The following is a 22027-nucleotide window of genomic DNA, read 5'->3' as shown; positions in this document are numbered from 1 at the left end:
GATTTGAATAAGAGACTGGAATATGAATAGGAGGGGCCTGAATAGAAGGGTCAGTAATGAAAAGTAACAATAACAATACATTTGTAGCCTTACAGAGCATTTGTTTTTTTAGAAGGTGGTCAGCGACCCCACATTTGAAAGCTGCAAAGAGTCAGAAGAAAAAGGCAAATAACTATAAAACTATAAAAAATAAATGAAAACCAATTGAAAAGTTGCTGGGGCTGCCCAGGGCCTCACAGGGCCCCCAACACCATCCCCCGAGCCCCCCAGCCAAAAACAACTCAGTGCCGCCGTCATTGACACCGCCCCCTACCCGCGTGCATGCGTGGATGTGCGTATGCGAAAGTTTTGCCGGTACGGCAATTCGTAAGTTTTAACAGCATAACGACCAGAGAGGGAGTGCAGGATCAGGTCTAAGCAAGCAGGGCCCCAAAAGAGCCGGGGCCCACCGTGTATTTTCAGCCCCCCAGCCCTGTCCGACCCTGGAATTGGCCATTCTATAACATAATAAAAGTTACTTTAAAGGTGAAGCATCCCTCTAACTCCCTGTGATATATCAGCCTCTGCTCTGGCACAAAATGCAATAAAACTTGTTCCAAAGTCCACCATCAATTCCTCAAGGAATTAAAATTCCCACAAAATGTTCTTTTTTTTATTCTCAAATGTTGGTCAAATTAGCCTCTAGGGGGCGTTTATGTTACTTAGCCCTCTAATTAGTTTATTACACGCGGAGGTGGGCGTGGTTGGGGCGTTGGGTGTGACCTGGAACCGCGTGGGTGTATATAATTAGTGCGTAGACGTGGGCGTGGTTAGTGGCGGAGCTCTTCTTGGCTGGAGTAACAAACGCTGGTGCTGAAGTGGAGAAGCGTTGAAGCAGGTATGACTTGGTGATTATTCTGGGGGGATAGAATTAGGATGGGAATAGATCCCATTAAACTGCAGCTCTCAGTATCCCGAGACATCGGTGAGTTATCAGGGCGGGTGTTTAGTAGTTTGAGGGCAATGGGCAGGCGGAGGAGGGGAAACAAATCTGCCCTTTGCTTAAGCGGAGACTCTATTATGTGGAGCACTTTGATAAATGGCGCATATTTAATATAATAACCCCGGGGATGTGTTGGGGGATGTGTCCTATGTTTAATTGCAAAATCCTGGAAAGGCTGCGGCATTAGGAAAGGTGCGGATGTAGAGGGCGCTAAGTACAACGTGTATAAATTCCGCGGGGGAGGGTGTGGTCGGCTCCGCGTTGAGGTTCTGCTGCAGGTAACTGCGCAATTGCTTGTCTTTTATATAACGCATCCTATCTATGTGATTAAGGGCCCTTTTTTGGGTGACTGGTCCTTGTCTTCATTTAAGAGAATTTACATGATATTGTAGTTAGTGATGGGCGAATAAATTCAAGGCGAATTTCCGCTTTTCGCCGCCAGCGAATAAATCTGGGCGCCTGTCAGAATAGTCACGCACATAGAAATTGCTGCGCATAAAAATTATTCGGACACCCATTGACTTTAATGCATTTGGACAAAAAAGGTGTGCGTATAAAAATTGTCGCGGGCATCAAAATTGACTTGACCTCAATGCGTTTCACCCATCACTACTTATGGTATGAAGATCCAAATTACAAAAATATATGTTATACGGAAAACCCCATTTCCCGACCATTCTGGATAACAGGTCCCATACCAGTATGAATTATTACATTTAGGCAGGGCAATAGTTAAGGAGGGGAGGGCAAAGCATTACAGGAAGGTTGGGGCCCCAGTCTGAGTAGGAATGTTTAAATTAAGGATGTGCAACTTTCCCTGACTCAGTATTAGTGATGGGCGAATTTCTCCCGTTTTGCTTCGCTGAAAAATTCGGGAATTTTCCATGAAAAATTGGCAAAACTCGAATTTTGATGCCCACGTCAATTTTCGTCAATTTTGACGCCGGTTTTAAAGTCCATGGGCATCCGAATAATGTTGACACGCTGCGGTTTTAGCGCAAGCGACTTTTCTGACGTGCGTCCAAATCTTTTTGGACGCCGGCCGAATTTTCGCGGGAGTTTCGCGCCTGGCGAATTTATTCACCCATTACTACTCAGTATAACAAGGAAATCCCGTGTATCACTGAGGTTCAGTTATCTCTATATGAAAGTTATTGTTCAGTAGAACTAAGCAAGTATTGTGCCCAGAGCCAAGCAATTAAGCAAAATTATATTTTATTATAATATAATGACTAGAACCATATGATGGAAGTACAATCAGACCCAGACCCATCCATATACTGTAACTGTATGATACTTGCACTTACAGAGCCATGAAAAGACATTTACAAATGAGATGCAGTGTGAAGTGCCATTTTTGGATGGAAATCGTCATGTCTTTTGCCAATGGAGAATTTTCTCCCGGAATTCTAATATAATTGCACCTGCACCCAGTTAAATCAGAAAGAAATCTGCTCCTTTGTAGAAATTTCCAAAGCAGTTTCTCAAGGTGTGTGGCTTTAAAGGGTTCTTTGCCATAAAATGGGATGTCGACCCAAATAATTATTTTTTGCTAAGCACTATCTGACTTTTGCTTTTATTAGTTATGGGGGAATTTATTCCCCAGGCCCAAATTCACAACGAAACACTGGGAATAAATTCTCGAAATTGGTGCGAATTTTTGCGGGCGTCAAAATTTTTCAGATGCCAATTCCGGTGGCTGGCGTCAGAATTGTCGTCGGCGGCAGAAACATTTTGACACCCGCAAACATTTTCGCTGCAATTTCGATTTAGAAATGTCTAATTGACGTCAAAACTCGCTTTTCGCTACTTTTTCACAGTTTCCCGAATTTCGTGGGAAATTTGCAAAATTTTCGGCAAAGCAAAACAGGGCAAATTCACCCATCACTGGCTATCATCACTGATGGTTCCGACTGCTTAAATAATGTAGCAGAATCCAGGTGACAGACCTGTGGAGAAGAATACAAGGTGACCTGCCTTCTGTTTCAAAAGTCAGAACCAAGAGTGCAGAAGGAGACAGACACTGGTTTGATTTGCAGTTACAAATAAATGTATAATTTTGGGAAGACACAGAGGAGCCTGCACAGACCCACACAGAAAAGATGGATGAGGCAGGAATAATGGGCTCATTTGTGATAATGATCTGGAGGAAAGAACAAATGAAATGTTATTACAGATTCCTTTGTTTCTTTATTATGTACTTTATGGCACATTTAGTCGCTGCCCATAAACATTACACACAGTCGCTATTATTTGTTTATGATGATGATAAATACAATATCATTTATCACAATCCATAAATGTGCAGGGGAGTGAAAAAAGTAGGGGATTCGGGAATAAAATGAGAGTAATGAGCAGTCAGAGAGAGAATGAAGTGTTACAGAAACACGTTGCTGCAGAAGAAACCCCCCCCCACACCAGGTTTTTAATTTATCTTCCCAGATCCCACTTGGATCCCACTGAACAACTCTGCAGTCATAGAGTCAGCACAGGGGGCACAGGGATTTTTAGGGGTAGGCACCAATGCAGTTGGGAAAGGGGCAGGGGGAGTCTCAATGGGGGGATTAGTTAACACGGAGGGTGTAAGGTGAATAATTGGAGGCACATGAGTAAAATCCAGCTACAGGGGCTGTGCTAATGGGATTATATTGAAAATAAATGCAATATATTTTAGTAGTGTTCATTTCTTAGAGGTGAATTTTCAAGCAATCTGGTAGCCTTATGGGCATGCGGGTGCAAACACTAGAACTGCCACTTGGCACCCCAGGGTGACACATTGTGTATGTGCGAAGGAGCAGACTAATCTGTTAAAGGGGTTGTTCAATTAATTTTAGGGGTGCATCGAATCCAGGATTCAGCCTTTTTCAGGAGGTTTCGGATTCAGCCGAATCCTTCTGCCTGGCCGAAACAAATCCGAATTTGCATATGCAAATTAGGGCGGGAGGGAAATCACGTGACTTTTTGTCACAAAACAAGGAAGTAAAACAGTTTTCCCCTACCCAGCCCTAATTTGCATATGCAAATTCGGATTCGGTTCGGTATTCCGCCAAATCTTTCATGAAGGATTCGGGGGTTCGGCCAAATCCAAAAAAGTGGATTCGGTGCATCCCTAATTCATTTAAAGGGGGTTATTTACTAAACTCCAAATGCCAAAAATCCGAAAAATTCTTGTTTTTTTTTTAATATAAAATCCACGTTTTTAGTGAAAGAAAAAATCCAGAATTTTTCAGAATTTAATAAACCCAGAGGATGGAAAATCTGAAAATCCGGCATCTCAGACCTGTCGAGGTTGCATATAAGTCAATGAGAGAAGTCTCAATCATTTTTTGATGTGCGCTGGGTTTTGTGCAATACCCTAACGTTTATGGAGTTTTCAGGCAAAAAACACAAGAATTCAGAGTTTTCGGGTGCAAAATCCAAAAAAATCATAAAATCAGATTTTTTCCTGCAAAGGAAATTTTCTGGAAATTGTAATAATAAATAAGGGTAAAAAACCTGAGCGGATTTGATCGGAGTTTGCAGCAGAAAATGTTAAGATAAAATCGGACTTTGATAAATAACCCCCTAAGTGTGATATAGAGAGTGATATTCTGAGAGGTTTTCATTTTTTACTATTTGAGTTATTTAGCTTTTTATGTAGCAGCTCTCCAGTTTGCACTTTTAGCAATCTGGTTGCTAGGGTCCACATTGCCCTAGCAACAGTGCAGTAAATTGAGTAAGAGGCTGGAATATGAATAGCAGTGGCCCTGATTAGAAAGACGAGTAATACAAAGTAGCAATAACAATAACTAGTGTTAGCATCTTGATAAGGCAGCTTGCTTGTCTCTGTACAATATTGGGCCAAATATCTTCAAGGTGTATGTTGGGCAGTTTATGTACAGTATGTTGGTGGCCAAATTGGGTAACATGAATGTTTCGTAAAGTGTATTCCCACCTTTACTTGCCTTGTTACCAAATTTCTAATTCATGGTCTTCTGGTTTAGAGTAGAGAGTAGCAGTTCTGTCCCCAGAAGAATAACTATAGAGTCAGCAGTAGGGTTGCCACCTGTCCGGTTTTGACCCGGACAGCCCGGTATTTTGGCTGCCCGGGTCAAAACTTCCTACCCGGTTTTCCAAATATTGCCAATCGCTGTGTCATAGTCCTGCCCCTTGATGTCACACACCCGCCCAGCCACATCATGGCCCTGCCCCTCTACATCACAGCCTGTTGCTCTGGGGGGCCCCAGAGCAACAGGAGTCCTGGGAGGAGGGTTTACATGATTACATGCGAGCCAGTATCCTGGAATTATATACTTTATATAATGCCAGCATATTATGGAGAGCCCTGCTTATAGTGCCCTGCTAGGTCATTTAGTAGTTATAGTAGTTGCTCTGCTAGATATACCTGAAAGCCCAACTTGAAGGTCCAGCCGTTGCTGCCCTACATATGCGTGTATTCTGATTCACCCGTATTTTCTCATATTAGTAACCATTATCAGATAAGGGGGCCCTGACCAAAGGTTGGACCTCCAAACTAGGGTTGCCACCTTTTCTGGGGCCGGAAAACAGACAGGGGTTGGGCCTATGACAACGGAGGAGGGGTGGGGCAAGTGATGATGGGGACGAGGTGGATGATGTTGGAGACGAGAACGGTGACATCAGGGGTGGGACTGATGACGTTACCATCAGTGATTGGCTGATCGTCATGTTATTATTTTCAATGTATGTGCAAAAATACAAGGTAATGGGGAAAGGTAATGGGACTGGCCTCCTCCACCGCCAGTTATACGTATAGCAAAATAATGAAAAGCCAATAACTTGATCAAATGTGGGGTGTTCCCAAATTTATTGTAGTGCTCCAGACACGTGAGTCATCATGACTCACGTGTCTGGAGCACTACAATAAATTTGGGAGCACCCCAAATTTGATTAAGGCATTGGTTTTTCATTTTTTTGCTATTATTTTCAATGTTCTGTCTGGATTTCCTAATTTAGAAATCGGGACAGGAAGGTTCTACCAAATACGGAGCTGTCTGGGTGAAATCTGGACAGGTGGCAACCCTACTCCAAACTGGTTGTGGACTGAAAGGTCTGACAACCACCGCCTTACACTGTAGGCCCTGTGACTTCATGTCTACGTGACATTCCATTGGACGGCACTGCTGAGTATGTCAGGCAAGAAAAGTAGGGTGCAATAAAAGTGACATCGGGATGAGTATAATAGAGCAAAAATTGAGGTTTATTAGACCTGGGGCAAAGTTTTAGATATTTTACCCCACAACAGACTTTTTTTTTTAAGAAATATTTTTTTATTTGTGTTAAAGGATAAATGGCTCTCCAGGAAAAGCCAGCTGACTTCTCTCTGAAGAACAAAGAGCCAGGCTTGTCCCGTGATTCCCTTGGCCAGACGTCAAAAATGGTAACTCTTTGTCTCCCACATTTAATTTATTGTTACAATGTACTGGGCCAAAAACAGGATTACGGCGACATCTTATCGAAGGAGAAATGTGCCCGGTCAGTAGATAGTGTTTAACGTTTATTGGTTTCCTCTAATTAGACAGTAAATATTGGAGGTTTATGAGCCCATAGTAAACACTGCTGTGTATCTGTATTTACACATACGGCGTGGGGAGGATATTGCTGGTTACTTGGCTCTGCTCTGTGTATATATTAGTAAGGCAATGGCCTATTATTAATAGTTGTGCATTTCATTCTTTCCATTATGACAGGGCAGTCCTGGTTCTGTCTCAGGCGGCTTCAAAGATCTACAGGGAATCGGCAGAGGCAATGGCAGCGAAAGAGACAATGGAATGTGTATGTATTCCTTCTATCAATGTTATTCAGTTCATAGATGGGTGAAATAAGGGCCTAAAGGTGGTCATACACTGAGAGATCCGCTCGTTTGGCGATGTCGAGCGGATCTCTCTCCGATATGCTGATCCGGCGGTCGGGTCGCGGGACTGCATCAACGAATAGATGCGCCCGCGATCCAACGGGATTTTTCGTCCCATCTGATCTCGATCGGTGAAGCCCGTCAGGGGCCCCATGCAAGGGCCAATAAGCTGCCGACATGGTCTGTCGGCAGCTTTTATCGGCCCGTGTATGGCCACATTTAATCATCATAGTCTTCCCCTGGGCAATGTTAGAGGCAATTGACATTATGGGGGTTATTTATTAAAGTAAACCTTTAAAATAAATGAATGTAAAATTGATGAGAGTGCTGTTTTAAGCAATTTTGTCATTCATTATTTATTTTATTTTTATTCCAAGATATTAAGGGATACATGTACTGTTAATATGAATGAATTTTGTTACAACAGCGCCACCTGCTGGTCAGTTTCCCACCAGTCTGACCACCAAGTAGTCAAGGAAGTTGTCAGGAGAAAGAAAGAGGCTGCTCTGATGTTGTTCTACTTAGGAAAAATATTTGAAACCTTTCTTAAATCTTTCCTAAGCAAAAGAACATCAGAGCAGCCTCTTTCTTTCTCCTGACAACTTCCTTGACTACTTGGTGGTCAGACTGGTGGGAAAATGACCAGCAGGTGGAGCTGTTATAACAAAATTCATTCATATTAACAGTTCATGTATCCCTTAATACCTTGGAATAAAAAAATAATGAATGTAAATGGCAAACGTGCTTAGAATAACACCCTCATCCATTTTACATTTACTTATTTTAAAGGTTTACTTATCCTTTAAAATCCGATTTTTTTTTTTGTGGTCAGACTTTAAAAGGGAAAAAAACACGATTTTTTTCGTAGAAAAAAACTGATATTTATTAAACCCTGATGGTGTTAAAAGCCTGAATAAAAAAGTACTCCATCTCAGACCTGTCGAGATCATGTAGAAGTCAATGGCAGATGTCGCCTTGACATTTTGAACATATTCTTATCTGCGCTGGGTTTAGTTCAATAATCCCAAGATTTCAGGATTTCGGGCGTCAAATTGAAAATGTTGCAGGTTTTCACAATTTTCGCAGTCTTTTCATGCACAAGAAATTTTCGTGAACATGTATTAATACAGGGACAAAGTCTTTCTGCATCTCCTGGGGATCCCATGTTCTCTTACTCCATTATTTGCTATTGTTTTGGAGAGACAGGCCTGTAAAAAAAGAAGCTACCAGAGGTGATTATTATCTGTACGGAGGTATCATTTAGCGAAGAAGCAAACCGTGGAGAGGCGTCCATTGTTTTATGAGATCAGTTTCCAGTTTATGATGCGAGTTATATACCGGAGCTGTCAGGAGTCCCACCGGCAGACAGATCATTGCAGTATTTGATTTACACGTGTCGCTGTAATATAAAAAGCAGGCAAGGATAAACAACCTTGAAGTGTTTCGTTATGTACTGAGCTCCGTATATCTGTTCCATTAAAAACATTCAAACCGGTTCTCAAAGGAAACAGAGCAGAACCATAAAGGCCCATCTAGATGGACTGAATTTGTGTAGGTTGTGTGCTGAATAGAAACAAGTTGTGTTTAGGTATTATCTGGAAACCCATTATATAGAGAGTTCTAAATTACGTGTAGGGACCCTGAGATTTGGGTTAAATTATGCAGGCAGTTCCCCTTTAGTATTTGGACACCTAAGGGTCCTTTAGTTAACTCAGGCAGCTATGTCCCTTGCTGGGTCCAAATTAGTTCACGGAGATTGTCCACTAGATGGCACTGTTTGTCAATATAAAGGGGTTTAGCACCATGCGGACTGGGTCTGTCCTGGGACTTTGCCTCACTGTGAGGTACTACAGGTCCAGGTTTGCCGGTGAAGTTAGTTAAGTGTGAGTTAGTGATAGTGAATACAGTAATAGTCACTCTAGGAGTGAGAGTCAGCACAGGGTAGCTAGTGAGCAGATGTGGCTCCAAGGAGGAGAAATAGTGGGGTTAGGACCCTGTGGTATTTGAACCACTAGAGCAGGGACTACAGTGGGTGAGTTGAGGACCAGAAAGGGTACCAAGACCAAAGACCCCAGGCTGAATACAGTGGGTGAGGACCAAGTCCGGTGCCAAGATACAAGACCCCAGGCTGAGAAACCCAAGCCTTAGTGTTCACCAGAGGGAAAGTGCCGAGTGAGAGCGGTAACTATTCCCCAAGTCTGTTGTTGCTGTAACTTTGATACATATTGAATATTAGCCCGTCTGCTGTACCTTGTACCCCCTGGAGGGAATATTGCTGTTTGAAGCTATTCTATGACTGCTGTGAACATCAAAGTGCTTGTGAACTACTACCTTGCCACTGTTCTCTGTAAATAAACCAGTTATAGTTTACTGCAAAGGAACTGGCTGAATATCCTGCTGCATTTATCCACACCGCAGGGAGTTGCACGGTTACACTGGGGGTCTGGGCATACTACAAGCAGTTTTAACCTGGTCACACATCGCCTTAATACACAGCAAAAGTACACTCAAGGGTGTGCTACATACAGGAAGGCAGTCTCCCATAGTCTCCATTTTAATCAAATAATTTTGATTTTTAAAAATGATTTTCTTTTTCTCTGTAATAATAAAACAGTAGCTTGTACTTGATCCTAACTAAGATAGAATTAATCCTTATTGAGGGCTAAACAATCTTATTGGGTTTAATTACTATTAAAATTATTTTTTAATAGAATTAAGGTATGTAGATCTAAATTACAGAAAGATCCATTATCTGGAAAACAACAGATCCGTGAGTATTCTGGATAACAGGTCCCATACTTATAATACCAAGGAGTATTTAAAGCAGTAGCATATGTGAGGAGTTGTCCAAGTTCCCCACACTTACTTCGGGGAAGTGGTCCTCTAGTGTAGGGTGGTGGGACCCTGGTGACTGCTACTGGAGGCCACTGATGTGTTGACATGGCTGACTGAGCACCAATCACAGAAAGGCTAGAGCTGTTTGGGAGGAACCCAAGGTTGGCTGGGGAGCAAGAAGAGAAGAAGTGTTGACCCAAGTGTGTCGTGGGGTGCAGAACAAAATGGTGGAGAACATTTAGAGAAGACTTGATCAGAAGAAACCTGTTGAGAGAAGCTTGGCTTGTCTGTTATCTTTTGACCAAATATATGAGAATACATACTACATTCTCTAAATACTAGGGTACTTTGCTGTTCCTGGAAGTGCATCACAGATCCAACAACTGCATTAAAGTTGCAAAATGTATCTAAATATTAGCCCGAAAGAAGAATGCTCAACTATACAGTAATGTTTAAAGGACAAGTCAACTCAAATTTACATAGGGGTGCCCATATGAATATAATCACTTACTTTAGACCCTAGGCTTGCTCTCTTATTTGCTGAAAAGTGCACCTGCCTGGGGTAATATCCATAGAGTGTCTTACCACCATCTTTGCTGATGTCCCAGCAATCATCTGCACTTTCCTGGATAACGTTAACGTTCTGGTTCTACTGCACATGTGGGCTGTCCTGGGACAGTGGAGAGGATCGCAGATAGTGATAGGCGAATCTGTGCGAAACGGCAAAAAATTCGCAAAATGCATTGAAGTCAATGGGCGTCAAAAGAATTTTGACGCGAGTGTCAATGTTTATACGCGAGACTATTTAATCCAAATGCATTAAAGTAAATGGGTGTCCGAATAATTTTGACGCAAGACAATTTTTTACAAATTAATTCGCTGGCGGCGAAACGCGTAAATTTGCCGCAAATTACTGCCTGGAGAATTTGTTTGCCCATCACTAATCGCAGGGTCATTGGCAGAGATGGTGGCACGGCACTAACAGGACAGTACCCCGGTGATTGTCCTTATGAGTGAAGAGGAGCATTGGCCCACATTGGCACCCCCCAGTGAATTTGATTTGATTTGATTTGTCCTTTATTAATATGCCTAGCCAATATGTATGTACAGTGCAGCTCAGAAAGTTAATTTGGGGCAGATACACATGAGATATATAACAAGGGCTGGTAAAAGGATGGATTTGGCTGTGTCTAGACTTGCCCCAGCAGGGTCGGACTGGACCTGCAGGAAACCAGGAAAAAACCCGCTGGGTCCCCCGCTAGCATCGGTGACCATCAGAGCATCCGTTCACTGTGTCTTTTGCGAGTTTGCGCATGAATGCGGTGCATCTTGAGTGCATGCATGCGGTGTGTTTGGAGGTTGGGAGGGGGCCCCTGTTAACTACCACTGGGCCCCATATGCGCCAGTCAGACCCTGTGCCCAGTGCCATTTTTGCCAGTATAAATATGTATATTTTATTTTCCTGTGTGTTTATACCTTGGAACTCAGACTGTCTCAATGAAGCATCAAAGGGATGATATAATCTACTGCATAAAAGTAAATCAATTCCCTAAACATCACTTAACACTGCTCTTTGTTTGCAAGCAGAAGTAACCCCATTTTGCTTACATTGATTATACTGTTCCTTCAGGGTTTCTGTCTGCTCGACAGTCTTCCCCGCTTTGGATGAGAGAGGAGAGGCACAACACTGAGATATCTGTATTTAATATTCCAGCATCACAGGGCTGTGCTACACAGGCAAAGAAAAACACTCGTGGCACAGAAACCAAGTGTATTATCTGGGTATCTTTTGTTGGGAAACCCTTTTCCAAATCCTTTAGTTCACATTATTATTATTACTATTATTTGAATTTAGGAGAAATGTAATTTTTTTGTAACAATGTGTTTCAGTTGTGCCACATTTTGCAACTAATCCTTTTTGAATAATGAGTATGAAAATATAATTCCAAGCAACTTTTTAATACACCTTAAAGGGGTTGTTCACCTTTGCATTCAACTTAAGTATGACGTAGAGAGTGGGACCCTGAGATCATTTGCAATTGGTTTTCATTTTTTATAATTTATGGTTATTGAGTTATTTTGTTTTTTATTCAGCCGCTCTCCAGTTTGCAATATTAGCCATTTGCTATGGTCCAAATTCCCTTAGCAACCATGCATTGATTTGAATAAGAGACTGGAACACGAATAGGAGAGGCCTGAATGAAACTTAATAAAAGTTGCAATAGGAGGGTGACAGGAGGGAGGGATGGATGACAGAGGGAAGGAAGGGGAGTAAGACTGAGGGGTGCGGACTAGGGGTAGGCAGAAGACAATTTTAGAGGTAGCTTCCCAGCGCCTCCCTATCATTGCGCCCTAGGTAGCTGCCTCTTCTGCCTACCCCTAGTTCCGTCCCTGGGGTCAGTGACCCCCATTTGACATTTATAAATAATCAGAAGAAAAAGGTAAATAATTTAAAAACGATAAAAAATAAATAATGAAGACCAATTGAAATTGGACATTCTATAACATACTAAAAGTTAGCTTAAAGGTGACCCACTCCTTTAATTCATCATTTCAATGAATTTAAAGTTATGTATGAATATAAAGCAATGTAGCAAGGGTCAGCTCCCCTCTAACTAAAGGGGTCATTTGTAAAATACTTAAACTGCAGTCGTGCCGCAATGGAGGCAAATGTTGAGCTTGTTGTCGCCATTTATTAGAAATACGTTTGTGCAAATGGGCTCCATGCACTTCCATATAGTTGTGCCAAGTGTCTTTGCCTTCATCCGGCCTCGGCTGCAGAATCTCGCACAAGTTTGCCTGTTTACACAAGGGTGTCAGTAATTCCAGGCTTCCCAGAGAGGGATGTGTCAATAGGCGCAACAGACTTGCCCCAAAATAATTAAATGCTAGCATCATTTTAACACTGAGAGCTGTAAGTGATGCAGTCCCAACAATGTTGCCTCCTACGCAGCCATGTGCAAGTGCAATTGTGTGACAAATCAGAAGCAGCTCCCCATACAGCAGAAAAAACATGGCAATTTGTGTCCAGAATTGCACTTTCACACTGAACTTGCAATCATAAATTACTTCTTTACATAGTAACATAGAAAGTTTGGTTGAAAGAAGACACACGTCCATCAAGTTCAACCTTTTAGGTCTATATATAACCTGCTTAACTGCCAGTTGATCCAAAGGAAGGCAAAAAACTCCATTTGAAGCCTCTCCAATTTGCCTCAGAGGGAGAAAATTCCTTCCTGACTCCAAAATCAGACTAGTCCCTGGATCAACTTGTACTATGAGCTATCTCCCATAACCCTGTATTCCCTCACTTGCTAAACACCATCCAACCCCTTCTTATACCTATCTAATGTATCAGCCTGTACCACTGATTCAGGGAGACAATTCCACATCTTCACAGCTCTCACTGTAACAAACCCCTTCCCAATATTTAGCTGGAACCTCTTTTCTTCTAATTGGAATGGGTGAGAACTAAATTAAATTAAAGGAGAACTAAACCCCTCCCCCGTACCAAAACTTCCTGGCATTGCCCCCTCTCCCTCCCTGCAATGTGCATTAGTAAAAAAAGAAACCTTTAAAAATCTGGCTCTTAAATGCAGAGAAGTGCAACGGAGCTCCCACTCACCATCTTCCATCACTTCGTATTGTCTTTGGATCTCTTTTCTGACACGAAGCTGGCGGGAGCATGCACAGTTGGGCCAAGTCAGGAATCAGCTTCAGCTGCACATTGGTCAGCTTTTTTTTAAAGTTTTTTTTTTTTTTTTTTACTAACGCACATGGGGACAGGGGCAATTCCAGGATGTTTTGGGCTTTTGGCACTGGAGGCGACTAATCTCCCCGAACTGCCTTTCCACGGGCTAGAATGTAAATCGCCAGCAGGATGGCACTCGGATTGATTAGTTTTCCAAAGTCACGTTCAAAGTTGCCTCACGAGAAAACTTCGGGCGACTTCGGAAAATGAAACGGTCCCAGTGCCATCCCGCCAGCGATTTACATTCTAGCCGGCGGGAAGGCAGTTTGGGGGGATTTATCTCCCCGAATCTGACCGTGTGTCTCTGCCCTTACTGAAATGTCCAGAGTTTCGCTTTGACCTCGTGCACTGACACCAGAAAAAGTTTCTGAAACGTAATTAAAATACGAGGCTTTCTGGCAGAGAGCCCAGAACACTGAGCAGCTGCACTTCGATACATTTGTAATAATTTAAGACGAGCAAAGAAACAATTGTAACTATTTAAGATAAGCAGGTCTCTTGGGAAACTGTGACTCACGGCTTAAACGATTTCTGCTCCATTAGCAAAACTGTTATAACACATAAAACATGACTCTAAAATTCCCAGAAATGTGTTCAAACTTTCATAACCTGCCAAATTTTGTAAAACGGACATGGTTAGTAGGGGGTGTGGTCAAAAAATGGGTTTTTGAGATGATGTTTTTGTCCCCCTTTAGATAATTTCAAATGTTGGGAGGTAATGCAATGTTTCAGTGGTATCAGTAGTCAGGACAAGCACTGGGGGTGGCTATAAATATCCACATTCCTACACTAAAGTCACTAAGGGGGCTTTTGGCATCTAAGGCAAGATCTGAGTTTGCCGCTAGACTGAAATGGCACTGGCTTCCAGAATTTTTTAGCTCAAGCCAGTTTTAGGTTCAGCAGTTAGTCAGGGCCCAGTCTAAAAGGTTTACAGTCATATAAAAAGAATACAGTATCAGTTAAAAATTGCATGTGTTCACCCCCTTTAAAATGGACTTCCATGAATATCGAGGACCTACTGTACCTACTTTAAATGTTATTCAGGTCTGACTGATTAATTGGCCTTCACCCTGGATTAATCCACCATACCCAAAGCTCTGGATACTTGCAAATTATTTAAATGTACATATTAAGGGGAACTGCCCCTTTAATTGTAAGAAGAATTGTTCCACTTCTGTTGGATAAATATTTCTTGGTGTATTTTGTTGCCGGCCCTGCATCTACGGAACTGTGTGATATGTACCCAACCGATATTGCTACAGAATCCTAGCAAGGAAATACCATTCATCATTGATTCATCTTGGGACAAGACTGTCATATAAATATAGCTGTTGTTTATTGCCTGGAGGGATCGGAGAAGGAAATGGATTTTCCCGTCAGAACAGTGTTATATCAAAATATAATTGAAATGCATTCTTCTAGCAAATAAATTATAACTGCAGGATTCTTTGCACAGTTTGTTTCTGTGCAAAACTTTATGTAGTAGAGAATGCAGGGTATTGCCTTTGTAATTACATATATATATAAATATAAATGTGTGTATGTGTATTTGTCACACTGTCCTTTATATGGGATTACCGTATATACTCGAGTATAAGCCGAGTTTTTCAGCCCCCAAAATATGCTGAAAAACTCTACCTCGGCTTATACTCGGGTCAAGCGCAAAAACGGTCGCCGGCGTCCAAGAATAGTCGCCAGCACCTAAGAATAGTTGCCGGCGCCTAAGAGTAGTCTCCAAGAATATTCGCCAGCGTCCAAGAATGGTCGCCGGCATCCAAAAAAGAGACGCCGGAACCTCCAATGGGAGCAGAAATCCTCAATTTTTTGATTGAAACTTACCAGAAGCTGCTGCATTTCTCACCCTAGGCGTATACTCGAGTCAATAAGCTTTCCCAGTTTTTGGAGGTAAAATTAGGTACCTCGGCTTATACTCGGGACGGCTTATACTCGAGTATATACGGTACTCAAACATACAACGAATTCTAGCTCTGCTGCTCATGTATTTACCAAGGTTGCTAGGAATCAATCCCAAGCCCCCAAGACATAGGGGGAGCACACAATAGGCTGTGCTTTGGACGAGTGACAGGTTTTTATTTAAAGAGCACCTATAGGCCCACGATTAAATGTCTGAGATACGAAATGTTTGTGAGATACTAATTGTTTGTCTGTCTGGAAGATTGGTCTTTGAGTGCCTGCTCTACTACAATCCGGTGCTTACTAGGACAATTGATGGTGGCCCAAGCTTCTGTGGAACTAACTACTTAATTCCCAGCCAGAACCATGGCATTTCTCTCTAAACCTGGGACACTGACGGAGCCTCATGTCCACCATTTACAGTCACCATCAGAAACCAAGTTAGCCGTCTAGGGCCCTGTACAAGTAGTGCACCAGGGGCCCCATGATGGATTGGACTAGTGGCTGATTTTATTCTGAGAGAGCTATGTAGTCAAGGGAGCAAAAAGAAGAAAAATATAGTGTGTGAAATAGAAGGGACATGAATAAATAGATGTTAGATGTATAGAAAAGGAAGGAATGAGGTTGAGAGCAATAAGAAGAACTGTACGAGAGAAGTGTTGGGATTAGGGAGAATGAGATGATGTTAGAAGAAGAGGAGATGATGTAAGGAAAGAGAGGAAGGGAAGAGGGAAGTACAGGTGGACAAGGGTTAATAGATTCAACAGGAACCCGTATAATTCACTTTGGGGCCCAACTAAGGAAAATAGTTGTGGTTTTTTGCAGGTCTGCCTGTACACTCTTCACGAGAAGCAAATGCCATGCCAGGACTTTCAATGGCCTTAGTTGTCCCTGAGTAAATTACAGACACCAAAATGATGTTCTGTTGCCTTTTAAAGTCTATTGAGTCACTAATTAGCACTTAATTTTCATTAATAAAAAAAATGAAGGTGAGAATTTGCTAAACCCATCATAGCCATGTCAGCTAGTATATTTATGTGTTGCTTCATAGGGACTTGGTGGTCAGTGCACTGAATTCCCCTTATGTCCCAGTGCTTTCATTGCATTCTTACTGGTAAATTGCTTATGTTATAATACTGCAGCATATGCTGACCCTTTATAAATGTAGGTGTAGCATTTATAGCTGTCCATCTGGGCTAATAAATGCTCCGTGTGGACCAAGGCTAGAATAAACTGTACAGCTGATTCTGTAAAAGCATGGCATCATTATTTTTTATTTTTTGCTCTCTGTAAATAAGTAAATATAATCATAGATATTTTATATCTTTATGTGACTCTGGTGTGTGTACTGCTCCTGGGTGGGTGGCAAGATTGTGGTCTACAAAGACTGGTGCGTAAGGTTCAACGTTGATAAATGCAAGGTTATGCACTTTGGCAAAAATAATATAAATGCAAGTTATACACTAAATGGCAGTGTGTTGGGAGTTTCCTTAAATGAAAAGGATCTAGGGGTCTTTGTAGATAACACGTTGTCTAATTCTGGGCAGTGTCATTCTGTGACTACTAAAGCAAATAAAGTTCTGTCTTGCATAAAAAAGGGCATTAACTCAAGGGATGAAAACATAATTATGCCTCTTTATAGGTCCTTGGTGAGGCCTCATCTGGAGTATGCAGTTCAGTTTTGGACTCCAGTCCTTAAGAGGGATATAAATGAGCTGGAGAGAGTGCAGAGACTAAGTGCAACTAAATTGGTTAGAGGGACGGAAGACTTAAATTATGAGGGTAGACTGTCAAGGTTGGCGTTGTTTTCTCTGGAAAAAAGGCGCTTGCGAGGGGACATGATTACACTTTACAAGTACATTAGAGGACATTATAGACAAATAGCAGGTGATCTTTTTACCCATAAAGTGGATCACTGTACCAGAGGCCTCCCCTTTAGACTAGAAGAAAAGAACTTTCATTTGAAGCAACGTAGGGGGTTCTTCACAGTCAGGACAGTGAGGTTGTGGAATGCACTGCCGGGTGATGTTGTGATGGCTGATTCAGTTAATGCCTTTAAGAATGGCTTGGATGATTTTTTGGACAGACATAATATCCAAGGCTATTGTGATACTAAACTCTATAGTTAGTATAGGTATGGGTATATAGAATTTTAATTAAAAGTAGGGAGGGGTGTGTGTATGGATGATGGGTTTTCATTTGGAGGGGTTGAACTTGATGGACTTTGTCTTTTTTCAACCCAATTTAACTATGTAACTATGTACCCACACAGCTTTCAGGCCTCCATGAGGACAGAGCTCTATAATCATCACTTTTGGTCATTGCAGGCACCATCTCAGTTGGAGAGAATAGATATGTCCTTGCAGAGAGAGGACGTCGGAATGGCCGGAACCTACAAGATTTGGGGATCAACACCAGACAGACTATGGCTCACGTTAAGGATAAAAAAACAGGTACCCTCTCTCCAACATGTAGGGTTGCCAGCTTTTTCTTCTGGCCCGACTGGCCGGTGACGTAGATCGTGAGGGTTATGATGATTACGGGACAAGGTCTTTATTTTTTGGGGACGCAGTTGTGAAGTTTTAGCAGCTGAGAGAGGCCTGTGTGGGTGGATCTGAGAGGACCAGGGGTGGGCCGGGGGCAGATCAATAGGGTTTACAAATTTACCGGCTAATATCATACCTGTAAGTTTGTCATTCTGGCCATGGCTTGCTTTGACTGGCTAGGCTGGTGAAATACTGGCCACGTGGCAACCCTACCAACATGTTTTATTCTACTCCTGTCCAGTGAAATTGAAAAAGAAAGAAAACTTTTCTAAATAACTTAATATATATACCTTGCCAGTAAATTTGTAATACTGCCCTCCAGCCTTGGCAGCTGTTTACCGGTTAGGCCAGTAAAATACTGGCCGGGTGGCAAGCCCTAGATTGGGAAACTATGTCTTATTCTAAGCACATTCCCCATTATAACATATAAGGATATGAGGATTAGAGAGGGGACACAAGTCTGCAGGATTATACAGGTCATGGAATGCATTTTAAAGTAGGGCGCACATTATTTTTTTATAATACGTCAGTGAGTCATGTGACCTCACTATTACCATTTCTGAAGCCCTATGATAAATCGTGTTGCGGCCCTTTAACTGATCGCGTCACCCTTCCAAATGCATCAATAATAAAGCCGTGCTCTATTTTAAAAAGCTTATTCTTCAGCTTCTATTTGCACTCCTTTTATTTATACTGAGGTCAACAAGAGCCAAACCAGAGGAACATGCATTTGTTTTGCTGTGAATGTTGTTCCCTGCCTTTGACAGATAAAAACTCTTTAAATGAGCATAGTCCAGAGGTCACAGTAATAATGTAAAAAACAGCATAATAAGCAATATCTTCCCGCTGCCTGTACCTTTTGCAAACCCCGGCATCCTGCTGTCTTAATTGCTGAGCCATGTGGCCAGACCATTCTAAGCATCCAAAATAGTTATTTTCAAAAGGCATTTCCTCGGGTGCACTTACCCAGTCCTTGTTATTTCTTCAGAAGGGAATAGGAAATAAAGAGCCATGGGTAACCTGGGTCTTTTAAATGTCTCTCCATCTATTCTACAGTAGAGCACAGGTTACAATAAGACCCCCTTCTAGGAGGTGGGGCTGGAAAATGAAATAAAAGTTGCTTTATCCTTTGTAAGATCAGTATCTACTATACATGTATTTAAAGTACAAAAGATGTAATATATATATATATATATATATATAGTGAATAAAATACCCCCTCTCATAAATTATAATGATATTATAAGTCACCGAGGAGTTTCATGACCATACCAATACACAGTGTCGGACTGGGATACCAGGGGCCCACTCAAAAACCTTTGACTAGGGGCCCACCAATTAATCTTAGACCAGGGCCCCACTCTCAGTACTATTATTCTTCCTCTCCTCACTCAACCTCTATTCTCCTAGTCTCTTTCTTTTTCATACTATAATCTATTATTCCATCTATTTAGCCTCTTTGTTCTCATAGAATTTGGGAAAAGCCATGAAATAGGCCAAATGTTTAGCAGCATGAGGGCCCACTGACACCTGGGCCCACCGGGACTTTTCCTGGTATCCTGGTGGGCCAGTCCGACACTGCCAATACACACGTTTCAGCGAGTCATGTGACAGAAATGACATCAGAACTCAACATTTATAACTGATGACATCAGAAAGGATATAATCTACAGGCTATTCATGGCTTTTGTGTATTATATATATATATATATATATATATATATATATATATATATATATATATATATATATATATATATATATATATATATATATATAATCATAAGGTTCCTGCCCCCCCCTTGGGGGTCCCTGAAAATGTTACCAGCCCCAGAGACAATTCAGCCTTACCCCAATATAGATATTTCTACAGGTCTCCTATTCTGTGAACACTCTTCACCAGCCACAGATCCCAGGTGTATATAGGGATTTTTATTAAATTTAAATGCTTACAATAAAGAAACAAAACATAGTACAATTCTTAAACTAACATAGCAAAATTAACGGCAGGTTAAATAAACTTTAGGTACCCACCACCAGAAGACTCCCTCTCCATTCCATTTTGACCACCTCTCCTCCCCACAACCCTCAATGGAAAGCCAGCTTCAAAGTCTTATCTCTGTCCAAATTGGCTTCCATTCCTCTCCACCAAAATGTACACAGCCCACACCCTCCCTAAACCCCTTACCCCAACCAAAAGATGAAGAAGACCCCAAACTCAAAACAAGGCATCTGCCATAATAATAAACACAAAAAGGCTTGAAATCCATTGAAAACAGATGACAAACAAAAATACAAAAAGAAACTCACTATAAAAACTGCCTTGGCCCAGGGCTGCAGAGTAAATCCCGTCCATAATGCAGAGGTATACAGGAATGAGCTGATGGGCTGATGGGGAGGCAGTAGGGTAATATCAGTCCAACTTTCAGTGCAGCAATAAAGAGTGACGTTTATCAGATCACAAGTCACATAACTAAGGTCACCAGGGAAACTAACAACATTTCCAACCTCAATGTCAGATTTCAAAATTAAATATTAAAAATAAAACCTGTTTTGAGGTCCATGAGGGGGTTTCAATACTAGAGATTTCAAATCATTCGAAGGAATGGAAGACACCATAGCAAGAATTATATCAGTAGGTTTCCTTCTGGACAGCTTGCTAATCACTCTTGGCTTAAGTATAGGCATGGAGTACTGATTTGATAGATCTAGCCAAATCATCAGTTTATTTGATGCAATACACTAATTAGTACCAGTTTTAAATTGTGTTTTTATTTTAACAGTCAGCTCTGTTTGGCATTAAAAGAACATGAGGACAAGTAGACACATCACCTGACGCGTTTCAGACAGTCAGGACCGGACAGAAACAGTCATGTGATTTTATTGTTTTGTATTTATTACGGCTTTGAAGATCAAAGCCGTAATAAATACAACACAATAAAATCACCTGACTGTTTCTGTCCGAAATGCGTCGGGTGACGTGTCTACTTGTCCTTGCGTTCTTTTAATAGCCACAAATAAAATACATTTTTAAATTTTCGTATATGTGCGGTCCATTTTCCACTTTTGTCTTGCTGATTTTGGTGGGAGCAGCATTCCTATACACAGAACCACTAATACTGATGTAAGAAGGGGACTGAATCCAGAGTGGTCTAAATTTCTAAATGCGGTCTGGTCTGTTCGGCAGTATTTCACATTATTACACATCTGTCTTAAAGAAGGTGAATAAATTGCCTGCGCAATTTTCAGATTAATTTGGAAGTGGCAGGATAAAAGCTCCGTTGGGTTCTCTGAGGCACAGTGACATGACAATGGAACCAGAATAATGATTCCTGATTATCCAAAATGATCATTACCAGGCAAAGTAAGGGATAATTGCTGAAGGATTTTCTTTTTATGTCTTATGGATTTTGTTCTCATAAAATTCACACTTTCCCTCCACAAATTAGAGGTATTTTTTTGATGATGATGATGATTTTGACACCATTAATAATGCTTCACTGGTTATTAAAACATTACTTCTCTGCTGCCGAGTTCCGGGGATAATAAAGACTAGTAACAGGCACAAATCAATGTTCATAGGGCGTGCAGTCGCTGTATTAATGATAGGAAAATGAACTTTAAATGCTTCCAAAAGATATTCCTAAAAGCTTAATTACCTGCATGGGTCGTCTTTGGTTTAAAGTAGGAGATTTCCCAGTTATGCCCTAATCCACCCTGATCCTCCCCAATCCTACCCCCTGGCCAGCCTGTTCTAAACTCTATCCTGTGCCCATCCACAATTCATCTTCTTACATCCTACCAAGTACAGGTATGGGATCTGTTATGTGGAAACCAATTATCCAGAAATCCCCGAATTATGGGATGTCCATCTCCCAGACTCCAATTTAATCAAATGATTCTAATTTTAAAAAATAATTTCCTTTTTCTCAGTACCTTCTACAGGTATGGGACCTGTTATCCAGAATGCTTGGGACCTGGGGTGTTTACCTTTCTGAATCTTTATAACTTAAGTCTACTAGAAAACCATGTAAACATCAAATAAACCCGAAAGGCTGGTTTTGCTTCCAATAAAGAACCTTAGTTTGGATCAAGTTCAAGGTACTGTTTTATGAATACACAGAAAA

The 22027-nt window shown here is 41.5% G+C and overlaps 1 protein-coding gene across 1 annotated transcript in view; it reads left to right on the top strand.

Annotated features, from left to right (window-relative positions):
• Positions 1–772: 772 nt before the first annotated feature.
• Positions 773–22027, top strand: part of piwil4.S (piwi-like RNA-mediated gene silencing 4 S homeolog) — an 81211-nt gene continuing 59956 nt past the window's right edge. The window contains exons 1-4 of the mRNA XM_041584577.1: positions 773–877; positions 6286–6380; positions 6691–6775; positions 17682–17807. Of these exons, the coding sequence (XP_041440511.1) occupies positions 6291–6380; positions 6691–6775; positions 17682–17807 (301 nt within the window). The 5' untranslated portion in view covers positions 773–877; positions 6286–6290. The remainder of the gene's footprint in view (positions 878–6285; positions 6381–6690; positions 6776–17681; positions 17808–22027) is intronic.

The sequence above is a fragment of the Xenopus laevis genome, chromosome 2S (genome assembly GCF_017654675.1).
Source record: "Xenopus laevis strain J_2021 chromosome 2S, Xenopus_laevis_v10.1, whole genome shotgun sequence".
NCBI lineage: Eukaryota > Metazoa > Chordata > Amphibia > Anura > Pipidae > Xenopus > Xenopus laevis.
The sequence above is the reverse complement of the archived record's forward strand: the minus strand, read 5'-3'. Positions and strand labels throughout refer to the sequence as shown.